This window comes from Callospermophilus lateralis, chromosome 16 (assembly GCF_048772815.1).
Source record: "Callospermophilus lateralis isolate mCalLat2 chromosome 16, mCalLat2.hap1, whole genome shotgun sequence".
In the NCBI taxonomy this organism is placed as follows: domain Eukaryota; kingdom Metazoa; phylum Chordata; class Mammalia; order Rodentia; family Sciuridae; genus Callospermophilus; species Callospermophilus lateralis.
In genome coordinates, this window is record NC_135320.1 from 54,469,142 (window position 1) to 54,490,765 (window position 21,624).

At 39.7% G+C, this 21,624-nt stretch overlaps 1 protein-coding gene across 1 annotated transcript in view; it reads left to right on the top strand.

The window, feature by feature from the left end:
* Positions 1-21,624, top strand: part of Erich5 (glutamate rich 5) — a 33,977-nt gene that overhangs the window by 158 nt on the left and 12,195 nt on the right. The window contains 3 exon segments of the mRNA XM_076835773.2: positions 65-310; positions 3,041-3,146; positions 9,009-9,289. Of these exon segments, the coding sequence (XP_076691888.2) occupies positions 65-310; positions 3,041-3,146; positions 9,009-9,289 (633 nt within the window).

Here is a 21,624-nt window from a genome sequence, read left to right on the forward strand (position 1 = left end):
TAATGGTGGGCGGGCCGTTAACTTCTCTCTGTGTCCTTAAATTTTCTGCCTCATATTGGATTAGGCTACAAGCTGCGAGTTTAGGAAAACCGAAGCGTCGAACCTGGCAAGGACTGGCGAAACCAACTGAGAGTACGGTAGAAGGGCCGGGAGAAGAGGCAGTTTGTCTGCTGAAGGCGCCGCTCCTGCGGAGGCTCCTGGAGGGCTCCGGTGAGCCGGAGCCGCTTTTCCTGCCTCTACCCTTCGCGGGGCAGAAGCAGCTGGATCCACTCCTCTGCCCTTGCCCAGGTTGCGGGTCCTTCGGAGAACGGTGGCTTCACGCGCAGAATCCCCAAGGCTCAACTTTTGTGGCTATGTTAGAATGATTCGGGGCACTGAAATCTACTGTTTAAAAAAATCTTTTTTTTTGCTGTGAATCTTGGAGCTTGGTATAAATATCCAGTGACGAATTGTACAAGATATTAGGTACTGAAAGTTCCCACCTCCTCACCAGTACCAAAATAAATACATTAAAAAGTAAAATCTGCCCGGTGTGAAGGGGGAACATGCCTGTAACCCCAGCGACTCGGGAGGCCGAGGCAGGAAAATTGCAGGTTCTAGATCCTCAGCAATTTAGCAACACCCTGTCTCAAAAAGGGCTGGGATATAGCTCAAAGATGAAGCGCCCCTGGGTTTAATCCCCAGTTCAAAAAAAAAAAAAAAAAAAAAAAATCAGACCGGTAAGTAAGCAATTTGTCGTGTTATTTTGCCCTGAGGACAGGAAAGGGAAGGACCTCTTTCTGTCTTTCTTCCCCTCGCCCTCACACACAACCTTTTCATTCTCAACTTTACATATCTAATGTTATTGTCAGGTCTAAGACCAGAACCCTGTCTGTAACTCAGATTCTTTTCCAAAATTTATTCAAATGTGTGACTCACTTTGAGGTGAATTTAACCTAACAATAAAGTAGCTAGTATAGTGTGGCTGGAGTAGAGCATTTGTGAGAAGAAATAATAAGAATACAAAAAAAAAAAAATTAAATGTAGTAATGATAGGAACTTGGGGTACAGCTCAGTGATACAGTATTTGCCTAGAATACACAAAACCCTGGGCTTGATGTCCAGCAACATACAGACACGATTTAAATATAAGAATTATGTGAGTTTGATTTAGAGTTAATTTTTAAAAATCATTTTATGGGGCTGGGTTGTAGCTCAGTGGTAGAGCTCTTGCCTAGCATGTGTGAGGCACTGGGTTTGATTCTCAGCACCGCATATAAATAAGTAAAATAAAAGTCCATTGACAACTAAAAAAAAAATTAAAAATCATTTTATACTCAAAGTCTTATTTATTCTAGACTTTTCCCTACAGTGCACGCACATCTGCTCTGCATAAGATTCATGGGGGGCACGAGCTGTCCACGATCTGGGAAGACAGGAGGACCAATTAGAAAATTTTCAAAACAACTTGTTATCCGCCCACTGGCAACTTGCCCGCAGCCATGTTGCATTAGGGGCTCCTTATTTGAAAGGCCGGGGGAGTTCTAGCTGTCCACTGGCAATTTGTCCACCGCCATGTTTGAAAGGCCCAGGAAGTTCTCAGGGAGACTCCCAACACTTACCATGGCATGGCTGTTAAAAAAAAAAAAAAAAAAAGGTTTGTTTACAAAATCAGTCAGCTGGCCAGATTTGGCCTGTGGGCCATAATTTGCTGAATCTGTATTAGAAAATTTCTACCACTATTATTAAAAATACTTTATTTCTCATAGAGAATATTCTTATTCTAAAGAAATGTATGTTGAATTATTTGGTGATGAAGTGTCATGATGTCTTTAACTCATTTTCAAATGATTCAAATAAAAATATATGTAGGCCTAGAGGATAAGTAGGTAGAGCAAATGCAGCAAAGTGTTAACAATTGTTGAATTTAGGTGGAGGGTATACAGGTGTTCATTGTTCTAGTCAACTTTCTAAGTTTGAAAATCATCGTACTAAAATGTTTGGAAATGCGTATATTGAGAAAAGAGTTTGCCATTTGGATGTTATTACTTCTGGATTTTAGCCCATAGCATTTCAGAGTATTTTTGAAAAATATCAACAGATATAAGTACATAATTAATACAAATCTTTCCTTTACCAAAATTGTCCCACCCTATTTCTTAATACTCTGTAGGCACCTGCATTTATTGTGTTTTCTGGGTTTTACTTGCTGAGAAAAGTGACAGCCTATATTCCTTGTTAATCATATCAGTACTAAGTTGTTATTGTTTGGATCTGAGGTGTCCCCTAAAACTTCTGTGTTAATGCAGGAGGTGAAATAAATAGATCATGATAGCTGTAACCTAATCAGTTTGAAAGAACTATTTTGAATGGGTTGAATAATATCTCTAGCCAGGTGGGGCATAGCTGGAAGAAATGGGTCACTGAACATGTTCATGGGGAAGCATTCATCTCTTTAGCCTCTTCCCCTTTCTGGCTGCCACACCTTTTGGCCATGATATTCTGCCTCACCTTGGGCCCAAAGCATCAGAGTCAGACAATCATGGACTGAACCTCTGAAACCATGAGCCAAAATTAACTTTTCCTTCTCTCGGTTGCTCTTCTCAGGTATTTTAGCCTCAGCAATGTAAAGCTGACTATCAGATTGGTACTGAGAGTAGGTAGAGTCATTGTTGTGACTAACCTGACTAGGTGGTTTAGAACCCTTCAGTACTGATTTGCAGGAGGAATTTGGAAAACTTTGGAGATGGAGGCCAGAGAAGCCTTAGAATATTATAAGCATAGCTAAATGGGTGATTTGAGTAGGAGCTCAGAAGACCAGAATGCCAGCAGGAATTCAGACAGTAAGGACTGTGCTCATGAGGTTTCAGAGACAGAGGAGTCAACTGGAATTGGACTAGAAACCATTCATGTTACAACATAATGTTGCAAATAACTTGTCTATACTTCACCCATGTTCATGAGGCCAAATTTAAAGGTGATGGACTAATTAATCTGGCAGAGAAAATTCAAGGCAGCATAGCATTCAGGTGGTGGCATGAATACTGCTATTGGCTTTTAGACAGGTTTACTGTGAGAATTTGGAGCAGAAAGCAAAACAGGAAGATTCTGAAAGCCTGCAGTTTGGCCAGAAAAGTGCATGTAAACTTGGAGCCAAAGAAACTGTGGTTAGTGAAGAGATTACCACTACTAAAAAGAAGTTAATACTTTGCACAGAGACAATAGTAAAGATGACTTTAGGGTATTCAGAAAATTTCAAGAACATTATGTATTGGATGTATATAACTTGCTTTTTATTTTTTTTAGTACTGGATATTGAACTTAGGGGCAATTTACCATCACAAGGTCAGGATATAATAATAATAATAATAACTTGTTTTAGAGACCATGGGACCTCTCAGCTTGCATGAGGGTCCTAGGAAGTTGTCTTATCATGACCAGACGCCCAGAAACTCCAAGGCCTCTGCAGCCATGGTGTGAGGGATCCAGCTAGCTTGAGCTGTCAGGAGACCTTGGCTTCATTCACATGGTACTGCAGGACTGCAGGATGCTGCAGTTAGAGAGTCATGGAGGCTTCCAGCAAGATTTCAAAGGAAGACCTGGGAAATCAGGCAAAATGTAGCAGGGTTGGAATCCCTGTAGGATGCCCCTGAGAGGGTGATGCATAAAGCTGTAGGAATTAAGAAATGCCAGTGACACGGAACATCTGAAGAAAGCTGCTGGCTGCAGACAAAATCTGGCTTAAAGAGGCCACATGGGCTGAAACCAGCAGGGTCAAAGTGGCAGGGCTACCAAAACCCTCTGGAGATCACATCTTGTCACCATGTGTCCCAATGCTAGACTTGAAGCTACAGGATCAAATGTTTGCCCAACTGGGTTTTGGTCTTATTTTGGTTCTGTCCCTTCTTTTTATGCCCCTATTCCTCCCTTTTGGAATGGAAATTTTTACTTGGTGCCATTATTTATTGGATGTATATAACTTGCACTAAGTTGCTGAGGCTTGCCTTGAACTTACGCTCCTCATGCCTCAGCCCCCCAAGCTGCTGGGATTCCAAGCGTGCACCACCGTGCCTGACTTCTTTTGACTTTTAAAGTGCTCACAGCAAAGAGTTTGCCTTGATCTCAGAGGAGAATTTGGCTTTGGACTTTTAAACGATGCTAGAACTGCTAAGATTATAGGGACTCTTGGAGCATTTTGCACTGTGAGATGGGTAGACTATTATGGTTTTGCTTTGAGGGACTAGGGCAGACTATTGTGATTTGGCTATGAGGTGTTGCCCTGTTATAGTTTAGATATGAGCTATCCTCCAAAAGCTCATATATGAGACAGTATAGGAATTTTCAGAGTTATAATCAATGGATTAATCAACTGATACAGATAAACTGGGTGGTAACTGTAGGCAGGTAGGGTGTAGCTAGAGGAAGTAGGTAACTGGGGGTATGCCTTTGGGGTTTATTTTGTCCCTACTGAGCAGAGCTTGCCCTGTTTCCTGATTGCCATGTCCTGAGCTGCTTTCCTCTGCTGTACCCTTCCGCCTCACCTCAAGTCCAAAGCTATGGAGACTGTGGACTAACCCTCTGAAAATCATGAGCCAAATCCTTCTTCCTCTTACTTTGTTCTTGTCAGATCATTTGGTCACAGGGATGCAAACGTAACTAAAACACTCCCCCCACCCCAAACTCCTGTATTAATGTAGGAGGAGAAATGATTAGATCATAAGAGCTGAAACCTAATCAGTCCATCCTAGTTTGAATGGACAAGCTAGGTGGTAACTATAGGCAGGTAGGGCATGCATGGAAGAAGTAGGTCATTGGGGGTGTGCCTTAAAAGGGTTCATCTCCCCTGGAACCTCCTTCCCCATCCCCTGCTTCCTGGCAGAGCAGAGCAGAGCAGTGTTCATCTACTACACCACTCTTCCCTGATGGTCTGCCTCACCTTGGGCTCAGAGCAATGAAGTTGCCTAGCAATGGACTGAACCTCTGAAATCATGAGCCAAAATAAACCTTTTCTTGTCCAGTATTTTGGTCACAGTGATCATAAAGCTGACTAACATACAAGTTTATCGGATAGTCATTGGTTCAGCACACTGCTCTTATTGTGAAGCAGTTAAAATTGTCATATTCATTGACTATTACTTATTCAATATTCAGATTATTATGCAATATTCAATAATGATTTGAAACTCAATTTGTCTAACTCAATCTTCTTATTCTTACCAGTCCCCCTGGATATTAAACATACTCAAAAATATGTTGGTGAGAAGGAGGGACAATAAACCCAAGTGAAAAGTCTCTGGAAACTCAGTGAATGTTAGTGACTTTCAACTGGGAGCAAGATAGAATTAAGATTACCTGTTCTACCCTTTTTTCCTATACAATAATAAAGAATCCAAAAGCGCTCTCCTATAGACTTTTCTGTTCAGATTGGAAGTATTTCAGACTCTGAAAGTTTTGCTTTCCAGATTTAGCAGGCTGCAAATCCTTTAGGACTAGATTAAAAGTAAGCCAAAGAATGCTTCCTCCCATCTTATTTTATTTTAGTTTGCCATTTTTTTTCATCCAAGGGAACATATGCTTTCTATGCCCTTGGCAAAAACACCACCACCACCCCCACACTTATACACAATTTCTTTATAATTTTATTTTGGAGGAGTAACATTTTTGATAGTAAAATGGTGTCTATAAAGATTGGTCTTTGAATTATCTTGCATTTTATAGAGCCAATTTTTAAAAATTTAATATGTTTCAAAGTATCTATAAAAGTAGGTTGTTTTATATATTTTTTCAATAATCTGACAAGTCTGCTATGTACTTTTATCCTCCATAAAGTTATGAAGCAGACCAAGACATCGATTTTTTTGTTTTTATACCAGAATAATATCAATTTAGTATTGTAACACTGCATATCATGCTGCTCAGAATATGTCATTAATTACTTAATGGAGAAATAGATAGCAAATGCAATTTTGTGATAAAATCAAAACACGGGTATGTGAAATAAAAATGATAAAAGGAGTCATTGGAGATGAAAAGATGTATGAGCATCTACCTTTGAGATCTAAAACAATAAAATATGCAGGTACCATCAGCCTTTAAAATCATGATATTGGTTGTGATCAAGTATTACAAACTAGCATCTAATAAAACTAAAGGAAAAAGATAAGATGGGTAATTGTTGAGAAGGAGAGTGATCAGGAAGGGTAAGTACTGTGTATTAGTCTAGAGACTGGCATTGTAAGCAACAAAAACAAGCTCAGTTACACAGAAAAGCAATATATTTGCAGTTTAACAAATCAAACAAGCAACACCCATATCTGCATATAATAGTCATGGCTACTTCTAGATTGATAAATAGAAAGATCAGTGAATCATGTGGAAAACAACATATTAACTTCCTTGTCTCACAATAAAATGAGTTCTTTCTTTGATAAGATAAAATCCAGAATGTAATGTCTGATGATGTGGGGTTTTGTTTGTTTGTTTGTTTGTTTTTGTTTTTTAAAATGGGATCTTGCTTTGTTGCCCAGGATTGTCTTGTACTTCTAGCTAAGTGATCCTCCCACCTCAGCCTCCAGAGTAGTTGGATTACAAGTATGGGTCACCATGCCTGGTGAAGGATATGCATGTCTTAACAATATGCCCACTAATGGTTGATGCTAGCAGAGGTATGATGGGTAGGAAAAGCAAATCTAATCAAGTGTCCATTACAGTAAAAACTGTCTGCTACCCCCCCCCCAAAGTCCCCTTTTATCTTCCATGAGACGCTGCTAGATCCTATCAAAGTATGGTACCATTTCAGGGACTTAGAGTTGGCCACTCTTACTGTTGGTGGCAAATTGGGCACTCAGCCAGGTAAACCTTGATAAGGGGAGAAACATGGTATTGAGCTTGTGCCTGATTTTTATCCCAGTCCTTAGAACCATTTTATTCTTGATATCCTCAAAGCACTTATTGTTCACTATTCACCTGATCATTAAATGCTTCCTTTGAAGAAAATAGGAGATATCATGACTCAGCTGCCAAATTATCTATTATGGTTTAGATGTGGTGTCCCCAGAAGCTCATGTGTGAGACAATGCAAGAAGGTTCAGAGGAGAATGATTGGGTTAACCTAATCATTAGGTACAATCACTGAATTGATCTTAACCTAATCAGTGAATTAGTCCCTGATGGGATTAATTGAATGGTAGCTAGAGGTAGGTGGGATGTGGCTAGAGGAAGTGGTCTATTGGGGGTACGGTATGGGGTATATATTTTGTATCTGGAGAGTGGAGTTTCTCTCTCTCTGCTTTCTGATCATCATGTGAGCTGTTTCCCTCCGCCATACTTTTCCACCATTATGTTCTACCTTACTTTGAACCCCAAGGAATGGAGCCTGTTGTCTACAGATTGAGACTTCTGAAACTGTGAGCCCCAAAATAAACTCTTCCTCCACTACAATTGTTCTGGGTGGGTCTTTCAGTCGTAGCAGCAGAAGCTGATGAAAACATTATCCCAAAGGAAAAGTGAGATACCCCATGTACCTCCTAAAAAATAATTGATGGGGGAAAAAGGGAGACTTAAATGGGCTCAGTAAGTCCTGATTTAGCATGAAAGTCTTAGGATTTAGAAAATTTCAAGTTACATACTTAAATTTAATATGTGTGTTATCAAACCTCTTTTTGGGAATAATGGACTTTAAATTGTTTTTTCACTAAATAAAATTAAGTGTGACTATTTTTTTTAAGCTTTCTCAGAAGGAGGGGTCTGCTTTGCACTGAACTGTGCCCCTGTCCCATCCATATGTTGAAGCCCTAACCCTCAATGTGACTGTACCTGGAGACAGGGTCTTTTAGAAAACAACTAAGGTTAAATGAGATCACAAGTGTGGGTCTCTAAACCAACACAACAGTGGCCTTATAGGAGGTGGAGATTAGGACACAGACATGCACATTAGGAAAATGAGGTGAAGATATATAAAGAGTATAGCTGTCCACTGGGCCTTGGAAGAAACCAGCACTGCTGACACCTTGATTTTGTACTTCTTACCTCTAGAACTATGATGAAATATATGTCTGTCATTTAAGCCACACAGTCTATGGTGTTTTGTCATAGCAGCCCCAGACAACTAATATAGATTGTAATACAACCCACAGAATAATGTAAGACTTCAAGAGTGTTTGCTGATATAAATAGTAGTTAAAAAAAAAAAGGAAAGTTTCCTCAGAGTACAATGCCATCTAATAAACATAGAAGGAATAATATAATTAGAAAATCACTGTTTGATAACCATCATAGTAATAATTGATCCAAGCAAGAAACAATGTGTGTTAAGAGTAGCAGATAACTTGATAAGAAACAGAATATTTACATAGCCGAATAATCGCTTCCCATAAATTGCAAAGGGTAAAATAGTGATACCACGGTGGAGAAACCTGGCAGATGCCACCTTACCTAACTCAACAAAGTTAACATTCCCAATAATGAGACGAACTACATCCTGTGCTTCGACGAGAACACACAGACATTGCAGCCCAGCAAACAATCACAAGGAAATCAGACCAATCCAAATTGAAGAATATTCTACAATAAATGGCCTGTCCTATTAAAAAAAAAAAAAGTCATAATCCTGAAAGGCAAAGCAATACTGGGGGAACTACTTCAGATTAAACCAAACTAAAGAGAGGCAGGATGGTAAGTGTAGACCTGGGATGGGACAATTAACAAAAGTTGAAATCGGAGGGGAGATTAAATAGTCTGGTGTTAAACTTCCTTGTGGTAACTGTCCTGGAGTTATGTAAGAATAACACCGCCATCGCACACAGAATCTACCAATCAATAGCCGCTGACCACGGCCACCTCCTCCCCTCCCCGGCTATTTAGGGATGATTCAGACGATCCCTCCCAGCGATTCACCCTAGCCCCCAATCAGCATCCCTATCCTGCTTCGGGGGCTTTTTCTTTCTGCCTATATCACACCCTCCACCTGTCCCTCACCTGGACCCTCAATTCTACGTATCCCTACTGTCTTCTGCTCCCTTGCCCTCCAGCTCTCTGGCGCTCTGCACTCCCTGGCTCCTTTCACCTGCGCCCAGCTCTCTTGCCCCTTCCGGTGCGCACCCCGTACCCAGCGCCTGGCCGTGCGCCTGCGCTTTGAGCCTGTGGGCTACGGAGTTGGTGGAACTTCTGCTGCTTCTGTTGCGTTGAGAACGGGATCTAGGTTCCAGGAGCGACGCCCGCACAGGGCTGGGACAGGTGGTTACGCTAGCCGCGATGGGCTGCTCCAGCAGCGCCCTCAACAAGGCGGGAGACAACAGCAAGTTCAGCAGCGGTGAGCAGGGGCCCCGGCCACACCCCAACCTGGGTCGCGGATTCGCGTAGGCTTTCTCCCCGGGAGTTCCAAAGGATGCATCTGAGCACAGCCCACCCAGCAGGGGGCGAGCTCGGTCCTGGAGGGTGAGAGTGGGTACCTAAGTCAAGCGCTACGCCTTCTCTCCCAACACCCCAAAATCTGAACCAGCGACAGCGACCCAGGGCTCAGCGGTTTGGGGGCGCTCCGCTGTGCATGCAGTGTCACTCGCAGGGCTAATGGCCCGGCGCAGGCTTATCCTGTCAGTTGATGTGATTGCCAGGTACTAGCATCAAATCCCTACGGAGGTTACTACATTCCCTTAAACACATGAGAAACGATCATGGGGACTTCCCCGTGAGAATTTTAGCATCCAAGATGGCATAGGACGCAGAGAATATGGAACGGCATTCACTCCATCAAATAGGTTCCTCCCGCACTTTTGAAGAGGTCAGATACTTTCCCCTATCCTTGGCTTCTGTATTTCTTGAGAAAGAGATTTGTGATAAAAGGTGTCATCACTGAATCTTATAAAGAAAATTCAATGAGTCTATTTCGAGAGTCTACTATATAATAAGTAGCTCAGTGTTTGGCTGGATGCTGGAGATACTAGTGACCCTACGTATGGAGAGCAAGAATGGAAGAGATAAACACAAGAGACAAGCGATGAGATAGTTTCTGTCAGGGATAAGCACTATGAAAAGAATTAAAGCAGATCAATGAACCAGAGAATGACTTCAGTTCTTGGATTTTGAATGGTTACCATTTCGGACAAAGCTTTGAATGTTATGCTAGCTTACAATCTTCAAGACTAACTTAAGTTGTCATTTTCACTTAACACTTAATATTTCACTTAAAAAGGTCTTCTATTAGCACCTTGTGTTATTGCAACAGCAGAAGCGCCTTCCTGTTTGATTTTGTGGTAGAGAGCACAGGATTGTCATGAGTATCATGTCCTAGTCAGAAATACGTTGCACTGCTGTTATTTTCATGGTGTGTAATAATTTGTATTTCTGGTTTTAGTAGATGACAGAAAGCAATCAGCAAGTAAGAAGAAGGCAAAAAAAAAAAAAAAAAAATCAAAAGCATTTCTGAGAGTGATTCCAAACCCCTTCTCACTGAAAACACTAAAGCACAGAAAGCCCATTTCTAATGCACAGTGTTTGCTAACTGTTCTTCTAAACAGGCCAGCACCCCCATGCCCCAACATGCCCTAAAGAGGCTAATGCAAGGAAAAATGACTTAGATGTTTCATGTTTTATTTTATGGAATCAGGTAGATTTTTGCATTCTGTTGCATAATAATCCTTATTGGTTTCAGTATTTTAAAAAACTGAAACAAAGTGATACAGGAGTGATTAGAGGGATATGTTAATATTATACTGGCTTCTCTTACCTTCTACCAAGCCTAAGATATCCTGGTAGTAGTATCTTGGTTTAAAAGTAGAGCATTGGGCTGGGCATGTAGCTCAATGATGGAGTGCAGACACAGTATGTGCAAGGTCCTGGATTTACTCTTCAACATGGAGAAAACCAAATCATTATAAAATTTTTATTTTTTTAAAATCGTAGATGGACACAATATCTTTATTTTATTTATTTATTTTTATGTGGTACTGAGGGTTGAACCCAGTGCCTCATACGTGTGAGGCAAGCGCTCTGCCACTAAGACCACCATCCCAGTCCTCATTATAAATTTTTAAACTCAAAAAAAAGTATATTTCAAGGAACATAACTCTTGGGGAGAGGGTTTAATTAGTGGGATGGGGTTTTTAATCCTCTCATTTAAAAAATAACACTAGCATTAATAACCATTCACATGAGTTACACTCTCATATTTTATTCTTGCTTTCGTTGCTGTTCTAAGTTTTCATGGTTGTTGTTTTGAAAAAATATTCAAACACTTGACAACCAGTTTTAGTGTATAGAAAATTAATAATATGCTGCATAAATTGTTCAACACATATTTAATCAATCAACAGGTGTATTGCATCTGATCCTCTCTCAGACAATACTCTCTTGTAATTGGATATTATTGTATGTTTAGCAGCACTTCAACTCCATGATCTTGGAGGTCTGATAAATAATTCATTCCTGTTTAAAACTTCTTTAAATCCAAGGTACAAACCCAAGCCTGTCCAAGCTGGGTGTGGTGGTGCATACCTGAAATCCCAGGGGCTTGGGAGTCTGAAGCCGGGGTATCACAAGTTTCAGGCCAGACTCAGCAACCTAGTGAGACCTTGTCTCAAAAAATAAATAAATAAATAAAGGGCTGTGGATATAGCTCAGTGGTGAAATGCTGGATTCAACCCCAAGTACCTAAAATGAAAAATCAATACAACAGTCCAAGTTCATCAAATATCCTATACATGCATTTTTTTTCACTGTACCACCAGTGCCTTGCAATGCTAGCCACATAATAGATCCTCAGTAATTATTTGCTGAATGAATTAGTTCATTTAATCCTTATATCAGTTCTATAGCCAAGTATTATGATTATTTCAATTGTATAGGTAAGGAATAAATAATTTATCACATGTCACAGGGCTCCTAAGAGTCAGATCTGAGCTTTGAACCAGTTTGTGTTAGCTAGATTTAAATCTGGTTTTCCCTCATATCATTCTGGGTCTTCATTAAGGTATGTGGTCACCCACTATGGAAATTCTAAAAGAAATGTAATAAAGAGTATTTATTCTAATCCCTAAATAAGATATTTACTATTTAGGTATTATACAAATAAGATATATAATATTTAAACATATAACATTTATATATTATATATATATATACAAATATAATACATAAATACACATTAATGTATTAATTTATAATAGTAATATGTATGCATAGTATATATAATATCATTATACAACATTAATATTGTTAATAAGTAAATATTTTATCATTTTGTTTTTGTAGTTTCCATAGTGGGTGACCACATATCTAATGGGGATTCAGTGATTTGAGACATATGACATAAGATAAATATAATATATAATAAGAAAAACATTAAAATTCTTAAATAAGAGTTGGTAAAATATGAGGTTTACATTTGCTTCCAAATTTAAACTAGGAATAGTTGGGGGACATTGAACTTTAGTGATATTTCAAGCAGAATGCATAGATAGTTGTAAAGAAACTTACAGTGCCTTCATGAAAGACAGATACTCTTCTTTCCATAAGAGATTTTTAAAAATTTACACTAGCAACCTTAAAACTCTATGGGTTAACTAAAATACATGAACTATCCTGTATACTGGATTTTAGTTGATATATCTGCCTTACTGAATTTTCTATAAGAAATTTCTAGCTTAAAAGTGTTGTACATGATGCAATAGAATTGTTAATAGTTTACTTTCTCTCTTGGATCTCTTCTATCTCTAAAATCTTGTGATATTAAAATCAAAAGGTACTTATTTTCTAGGCTCCAATTTAAGTCAGCAGCTACTTGTTAGGTAGCCCTTAGGTAATATAGGAAGAATCTATTCTAATGACATGTGAAAGTTTGCTTTGACCTACCAGACACTGAGCCCCTCCTCCTCCCCCCAATTTCTTAACTGTAAAGCCCAGGTATGTTGGGGTGAGGGGGAATAGAGGTGGAGATTGGCCTCTGGTTGTAAGAATTATCTAATGCTACTCAGAGTGAAGAACAGTGCCTGGGCACTTAGATTTTGAGTAAGTGCTAGAAGGTATGAAGAAAGAGGAATTTCTTTCCAAAAGGAAAATTAGATTGAATCTGAACACAAAGGTTATGTTGACTCCACAGACTTTAATGTCACCTGGGGTCTATAGACCTTTGCCTCGGATCCCTTCTTCACTTCACTAGCCCCTGATAACATTAATAATGCTCCATTGTTTCCAACATAAATACCCTCCCTTTCTGGTAGGAATCTCCTTCCCGAGACTTTACATTTTAAGCACCAACATAGATAGAGTAAATAGATGGTAATTATTGGCAAATTCATTGCTAGGTTAATGTGTACATTTCCACTGACAGCTGTACTCATTTCTTTGTTTTAACCTGAACTTTCACTAGATGCTTGGGTCTGTGCTGCCTAGGCACTCACAGGAGGCTTGAATTTCACAGTTAGTTGAATTGTTCTTTGTACCTCGGGCACACCTTCCGGCTTCAAACTATATTTTCACTTGGAGACATTTCAGTACTAACCAAACATTTTCCCTTTATAGTTGAAGAACAAACATCATTAATATTAAAATCAATTTGTATAGGCTTTTATTGTATACGGGAATTACATAAATGGGATTTTTCAAATGCTATGTCTCCAGAACGAGTCTTAAGTACTTGGTATATCTTTGTGGGAGGCCTGGCTATGGCATACAGTAAATAAAAACAGAATATAGGGCTGGGGATGTGGCTCAAGTGGTAGCGTGCTCGCCTGGCATGCATGTGGCCCGGGTTCGATCCTCAGCACCACATACAAACAAAGATGTTGTGTCTGCCGAAAACTAAAAAATAAATATTAAAAAGATTCTCTCTCAAAAAAAAAAAATAAGTAAAGGTATTTTGTCCATTTACAACTTAAATATATTAAAAATATTTAAAAATAAAGAAATAAAAACAGAATACAAGAACTGGTTCAAAAATGTGAAAATATTTGAAAAAGTCATGCAGTGAAGAGTACACCTCCCACTCCATTTCCACTCTCTGCTTAGTCCCAATCACATTAGTTTGGGTTTTCATTTCTTTTTTTTTTTTTTGGTTGGGGGGGGCGGGGGGAGGTATTTTCTTTTAAAGTTTCTATATGAATTGGAAATATTATTTCTTTCCCTCTCACATTTATATTTAAAATGTATTATACTCACTGTTCTTCACCTTGATTCTTACCTAACAAGATGAAGACTTTTGGGCTGGGATTGTGGCTCAGCAGTAGTGTGCTCGCCTAGCACGGGCGAGACCTGGGTTTGATCCTCAGCACCACATAAAAATAAAGGCATTGTGTTGTGTCCATCTACACCTAAAAAATAAATATTAAAAAAAGATGAAGACATTTTCACATTTATATATTAAGAACTTATTCCTCCTTTCCTGCACCTACAAAAATAATCGATTGTGCGATTTGTTTAACCAGTCCCCTACTGAGGGACTTTGGATTTGCTTCCAGTCTTTTCCTGTTACAACAATGTTACAGTGAGTTCCTTTGTGAATACATCATTTTGAATGTGTACAATTATATCTCCAGGGAGATTTCCCAGAAAAGGATTACTAGATCAGAGTAGTATTACTAGACATCAACAATTTTGATAGAAACAGCCAAAATACCTTCTGTAAGAGTTGTGCCAGTTTATACCTTCATCAACAATAAAATAAATCTTTTTCAAAAAATCGAAAACTTTCAGCCAAGCATGGTGTAGCATACCTATAATTCCAGCTACTGTGGAAACTGAGGCAGGAGGATCAGAAATTGGAGGCCAGTCTTGGCAACTTGGCAAGACTGTCTCAAAATAAAAAAAAAATAAAAAGGGCTGGGGATATAGCTTAGTGATGGAGCACTCCTGGGTTTAATCCCTAGTACCACAAAAAAGGGAGAAAGAAAAGACCTTGGGGCTGGGATTGTGGCTCGCCTAGCACAGGCGGGACCTGGGTTTGATCCTCAGCACCACATAAAAATAAAGGCATTGTGTTGTGTCCATCTACACCTACAAAATAAATGTGGTTTGTTTTTTTTTTTAAAGACAAACCTTTCAGAGGTTTATGCAGCCACATCAAAACAGGAGTATGGAGCAGAAGTCAGGAGATTAGGTAGAGGTTATCTTATTGATTTCAATGCCCACAGTACTCTTATAAAGCAAATGTGTGTTTTTTTTTTTTGGGGGGGGGAGGGCACAGTGGTACCAGGGATTGAACTCAGGGGCACTTGACCACTGAGCCTCATTCCCAGTCCTATTTTGTATTTTATTTAGAGACAGGGTCTCACTGAGTTGCTTAGTGCCTCACTAAGTTGCTGAGGCTGTGTGATCCTCCTGCCTCAGCTTCCCTCAAAGTTGGGATTATAGGCACCACTGCACCTGGTGAGCATATGTTAATAGCACCAAATTCAAGTAGAATATTAAAGTTTAGTAAGCATAAGTAACTTGCCCAGGATCTCAGAGGTAGCAAGTGATGGAGCTGGGGCTTAAGCCCTGTGTGAGTTCAAAGCCCTTGCTGTTTTTCACAGCCTCCGCTTCCATCTGGGATCTAGTCCTGATTCTACCAGAAACTTATATGGTCTTATATCTTACATATTAGAAAAATGCAGTCAATAGTTAACTATTGAATGAGTAGATGGGTGAATAGATGGATTGACAGAATTGGGGATTTAAGATGAGAGGGCAGATGAGAGGACTACTTAGAGAAGCAGAGGACTCAAGACCCAACAGATAGCAGAAGATGAAAGGAAGCACTGGCCAAGTTGGGCTTGGGAATAGTGCTGGGCTGGGAACAGTCTCCTAGTCATGCAGGAAAGGTAAACACAGCAAACAATGCTTGATTGTCTAGCGTTAAATCATGCTTTTCTAAGACTGCCACACAGCCCAACTGCTGTGTAATTTCACTTTTGTTAATATTTTACAATATTAAGTTTGAAAAGATACTCCAACACTCATTGGGTCACTTAAAGTTTTGCTAAAATGGACACAAAGTATCAGTCTTGGCTATACTTGGAGTCCTGGTGTGAATGTGCGGGGGTTGTACTGGGTTTTTTTTTTTTTAAAGCAGAATATAGGTTCTCCAGTGAGTTTTAGTGTCTTACAGGGCCATGATGACCTCGGAAGCTTCAGCCCCCCACTTCAGAACTTTGCTGTTGCTCACATCCCTTGAAACCTTTCTGGGGAACTGCCTTTAAGCTCTAGACATTCTTTTATATATATCCAAGGATGTCTAAGCTTTGTTCTCCAAGGATAAAGATAAGGAATAAAAAGTTAACTCCACATTGTTTGTATAGCTAAAACTTCTGGGAAATAAGTGTTATGAAGGTGGGTGAAATAAGCTAGGTGACACTGGTGTATATTCCTAGCTCCGCCTGTGTTGTGTGTGCATGGCTTCCCAGCTTGTGAGAATGGGTTACATGTTGGGGTTTCTCCAGATTTCAGGGCAGCTGGGCAGGGTCTTGACAACCTGAGTCTTCTGGGAACAGCTTCTTCTACTTGTCTCAGTGTGCTTCATGAATATCGTATTCCACATGTTCCAGGACACAAAAGAGACTGGGAGGCACTGGGACAGCTTTCCAAATGTGTATGTTTTTACTTGTTGTTTCTCTTTCTGAGAGACAGCACCTGCCTTCAACCTTCCCAGCAGGGATCTGTTGCAAAGTCCTCCCCATACCATTCTCTTGGCTCATTTTTCCCCTCACTGTCATTGCTAATGAGAAGGGACAAGTTCCTTGTTTTCTATAAGCTGATTTTGTGTGTGTGTGTGTGTGTGTGTGTGTGTATGCCTATTTTTGGCCTTTTTCATTTTCCTAAAACTGACACAAACTCCAGAGTGTCATTTGGCTAATTTTCTTTTCTTTGCTTGCCCTGGTGTAGTGTCTGTAGACTAGATGGTTATGAGAGGCTCTACGGACCTGTACACCTTGCATTTGTGTGTGTGAATTCAACACACTGAAAGACAACATAGAGTACAGACTAAGAACATGGATCTCGGACTGGGGATCTAGCTTAATGGTAGAGGGCTTGCCTATCTTGGGCAAGGTTCTGGGTTCCATCCGCAGCACTGGGTGGTGGTAGGGGAATGTGGGTTTATAGTAAGACTGTCTGGGTTCAAGTGTTTCTTCAGGATTATTTATTAGTTTTGTGACTTTGAGCCAGTCACTCCACCTGTTTATGCTTTGATGACCAAACCTGTAAAATAAGATCAGCTATATTACCTATTTCATGAAGTTGTACTGAGGAGTAAACAAGTTGAGAGATATATTTAGAGAGAGACATATAATATATACAAACATATACACACAAATACACACACACACAGTATCTAGAATATAAATATTGCCAACAGGGATTGGCAAACTGCCTGCTAGCCAAATCCAGCCTACCACCTGTTTTTGAAAATAAAATTTTTTTTTGGAACATAGACTTGCCTATACTTTCACATCTTATCATGGCTGCTTTCTCACTAGGACAAGGTGAGGAAGTTTAGGGCCATCTCCCTCCCAGTATGGCGCTCACTTGGACTGATTTAGTCAATCAATTCATTGCTACATCAATATCCATATGTTGTCTCTCATGCTGAGAGTGACATGCTACCATGTCACTGGATGCAGCCCATACCAGATGTTGGCAGGTGTGCAATACCCAACAATTCTGTGTGCTCATCAGCCACTTCAGTCTCTAACTAGCTCCCTTTGCCTGCCCTGTGACCTCACAGTTAACCTAATCATCTTGTTTGGGTGGAGATCTTGTTAGAATACAGATTCTGGTTCTGTGCCTCTGGGGTAGGGCTTGAGATTCAGCATTAACAAATATTCCAAGGTCATGCTGATGGTGCAAGTTCTGGGACCACATTTGGCCTTTAAAATCACCTGAATCTTCAAGGTGAAATGAAACTTCCTTGGGCTTAAATCTGAACCGTGCCATCTCCGAGCTATTTGCCCCTCCAAGATAAAGATGCCATAAATTTGCTACACTGTATAATGGTATAACAACAGATCTCCTCTGTGGAGTTGTCTGGAGGATTGGAGGAGATAACCCATGTCCAACTCTTGTATGTCTCAGTACATACCAACTGTTCTTCCTAGAGATACCTCGTAGGCAAGTGTCTAAACGTGTACATGTCAGAGGCCTGGTGTTCTCTTATTTCCTTGTTCAGTGAGGTGACCTTGGTTTTACAGTCTAGATTTCACTCAAATGTTAAGATTTCCCTATGCTAATAATGACTATCCATCTTTTTCAGTGGCAAATGCTATCAATCATTTCAAAAGTGATGATTTATATTATTGCATCTTTAAAATGAGAGTTTCTCTTATAGGAGTCTAAAACAAATATAATGGGAAAAGTAAATCTGAAGGAGGCAAATCTTTGTCATGGTTCTATGACAAGCTCTGGTGCTCCCACATGTCTGTCTCTCTCAGAGGCAGGAGCCCCATATCTCTGTGTGAGCTCATCAAGTGTTCCAAAAGTACATTTCCAACTACATGCTCTTATTTCTCCCTAGTTAAATATCAACATTAGGTCTTCAAACTGCATCTCATATACTTTGTGGTGATGAAAAGGAAGTTTAGATAAGCAAATTCAGGTAGTTCTATTAAAAAAGAAAAGTAGTCTGTCTGATTTTCATTTACCCTCTATAGGATTTTTTGGCTAATAATTTTATACTTTAATTATATGAAATGTTGCTTAAGTTGGCCTCTCCTCCCTGTTCATATCTCCCAGCTAGTGAAATGCACATTTGTATCATGGTACACAGGACAGTTCTTAAAACACACCGTAATGTAGGAAAGAGGCAGAACTATCCAGAATAGCATTGTAAGTAGTCCATGTTTATTGGATGGATGGAAAATGATAGAATTGAACTGAGAAAGCAAGGTAAGAAAATAAGAAGGAGGAAAAGTGGACTCCTCTTTGGGAATAGCTCATGCTGCATCCCTGGGTTCCAAAGCTCAAAAGTTACAAGAACCTAGAAATAACAGCAGCAAGGATCAAATCCCCCTTCCTCACTGACTCTAGAAAACCTAGTAGACAGCACAGTGAGGCCTTTGCGATGTCCGATATCATAGTCTCAGGAAATATTGGCCTCAAGTTTTCTCCTGTTGGGAAGAGCTTCTCATTTCTGATAGGCAATGGACTGAGTTGAAAAGCTTCCTCTGTAATGTGAATTTCAGGTATGTTAGCTTTAGTTCTAATCCCTTCTGTAATGTTGCCTAGTATTTAGTTTCTTTGTGTGTCGATCACAACGGTGCTTATGACCAGGGTTCTGTTAGTTCAGCTGTCACAACAAATTTGTGCATGGATCAATTTTCAACAGAATGAAGAAAGAAAATGTGCACCAAAGGATTAGGCCCAGGGTGGTGTATGATTTGATGGACTGTAGGGTTCAGAAAACAGACACATCTTTAAACAACTTTGAATGTGGAAACAATGCATATGCCCAAAATATTTATTATGTAATAACACAGATTAGGCATAGACTGTCATCTATTTATGGACAAAAATGCATCTTATGGTTTTCCAAGTAAGGATACCAGAAGAAACAATGCATTATCTTCTTCTACCTTGAGAAGATATGTTGGGGATTTATAAAAACCTGTGGACAGGGTATGAGGGGATGCGTTGGTCAGAGGTAATATACAGCTGAGAGCGGTGACACATGCCTGTAATTCCAGCAGCTTGGGAGGCAGAGGCAGGAGGATTGCAAATTCAAAGCCAGCCTCAGCAAAAGTGAGGCACTAAGCAACTCAGTGAGACCCTGTCTCTAAATAAAATACAAAATAGGTTCAGTGACTGAGTGTCCCTTAGTTTAATCCCTGGTACCAAAAAAAGGAGAGGTAATGTACAAGTACTGTACTTAATGAGGAAGTAGCAATGGTTTGAGATTCCCTGCAGACAGGTAAATTATAGGATAGCAGAGACCAGATCTTCCTTGTTACCTGCAGTAACCCCTGAGCCCAGACCAGAGTTGGCCTATCATTGGCATTTGATGGGTACTTGATGAGTAAATGAAATCAAACCCAGCAAATAGAACAGAACATTTATTTACATAAAAGCTATCAGTGGCTTTTCCTAATGCCAGTGAAGTCTGGTTAAATCATTGCTGACATTACAAATACTGTCCCATTATCTATCAATCACATTTTAACACCTAGCATAATAATACAATGCATTGTGTTTAGGGGACTGTTTATCCAAGCCCTTTGATGTTGCAGTTTGTTCATTCTTTTTGTTGATTTTTAGCTATAATTTATTGACAGGCGTCTTCTAGCTGTCAAGGGACCCTTGTAAAATTGGAAGAAGCCCTCCCCAGGCATTGCCACCACACACAGCCTTGTAGGCACACCAACCCCTCTGCCCTGCAGCAGGGTGCCTCTGTGACGTGAGCTGTGTGCCACATCCCCATTTACTATCTTCTCATGTTAGACACACATTAGCACCTCTGTTAATTTTCCTAACAATCCCCCAAAGCAAACAATATCACCATTTTACAGATGAGGAAATTGAGGCCCAGAGAGATTAGGAACTGAAGAGAAGAGAGAGAGATAAAGAAAGAAAGAAAAAGAAAAATACTATATTTCTTTCAACAGGGTGAGGGTAAATACAATTCAAAGGATATGAAACCTAGAGCCAGAAAGGAAGTTTTAGGGTAATTATAGACTTTATTGCTGTGTTCTCTGAGAGATGGTTTGAAAACATCGTTTATTTTCCAATCTTTTCATGTATTTTCCTCTAAACGTTTTTCCTTTGGAGTAGTTCATGAGAAGGTACCAGTATTAAAATGATGAAATCACTTTTCTTCTGTGTTTGCCCATTACAATTTCATCCTTGCTAGGCCATTGAGAGAGCAATGTTATTGTGGTTGTGAGTCCCTGTGTGGGCACCTTCCAAATATTAACACATGCAGCCCTCACCACAGCTTCCTGGTCAGGTGCTGACACTAGTCCTGCTTTATAGGAGGTGAGCTGAGGCACAGGGAGGCTTAATAAGGCTCACTGGAGTCAGGTGGAGAAACCAGAATTCAAACCCACTGTGTACATTATTGTGTCATTTTCAAGGTCTTTCCTTTTAAATTGTTTTCTTCTATCTCCTAGGAAAAAGAATTTTTGAGCTATTTGTTAGGAAGTATTACCTTACAAATAGTCATTTCAAAAAGTATTTAGAGCTGGGGGTTGCAGTTGTAGCTCATGTATTTTTCAAGGTAGCTCTCGTGGTACAGCTCTCACCTGTGCATGTCTGAGGCACTGGGTTTGATCCTCAGCACCACATAAAAATAAAATAATGATATTGTGTTCACCTACAACTAAAAAAATTTAAAATATATTTAGAGCACTGTTGATTGAAATAAATGACAAAATTAACATGTTACTACACTTCTGGCAATTTCTTTTTTTGTGTGTGATCATTTTAAGAATCCTTTATCCCCTTGAAACTTACCCTTGAAAAATATTAAAGATAATGACATCCTTTTGTAATGTTTCCCAGCTTGGTTGATTATTTTCAGGTTGTATTCTATAAAATTATATGTTAGGACATTGGCCTAATTCCAATGTGTGATAAGGTTGGGAGAAGTACACACAAAGCAAGCTGACACTGTGATCATGGGACACTGGGGCAAAAATTGATAGATCACTTGGACACTTGTGTCCCATCTGTGGCAAAATAAATTCTCAT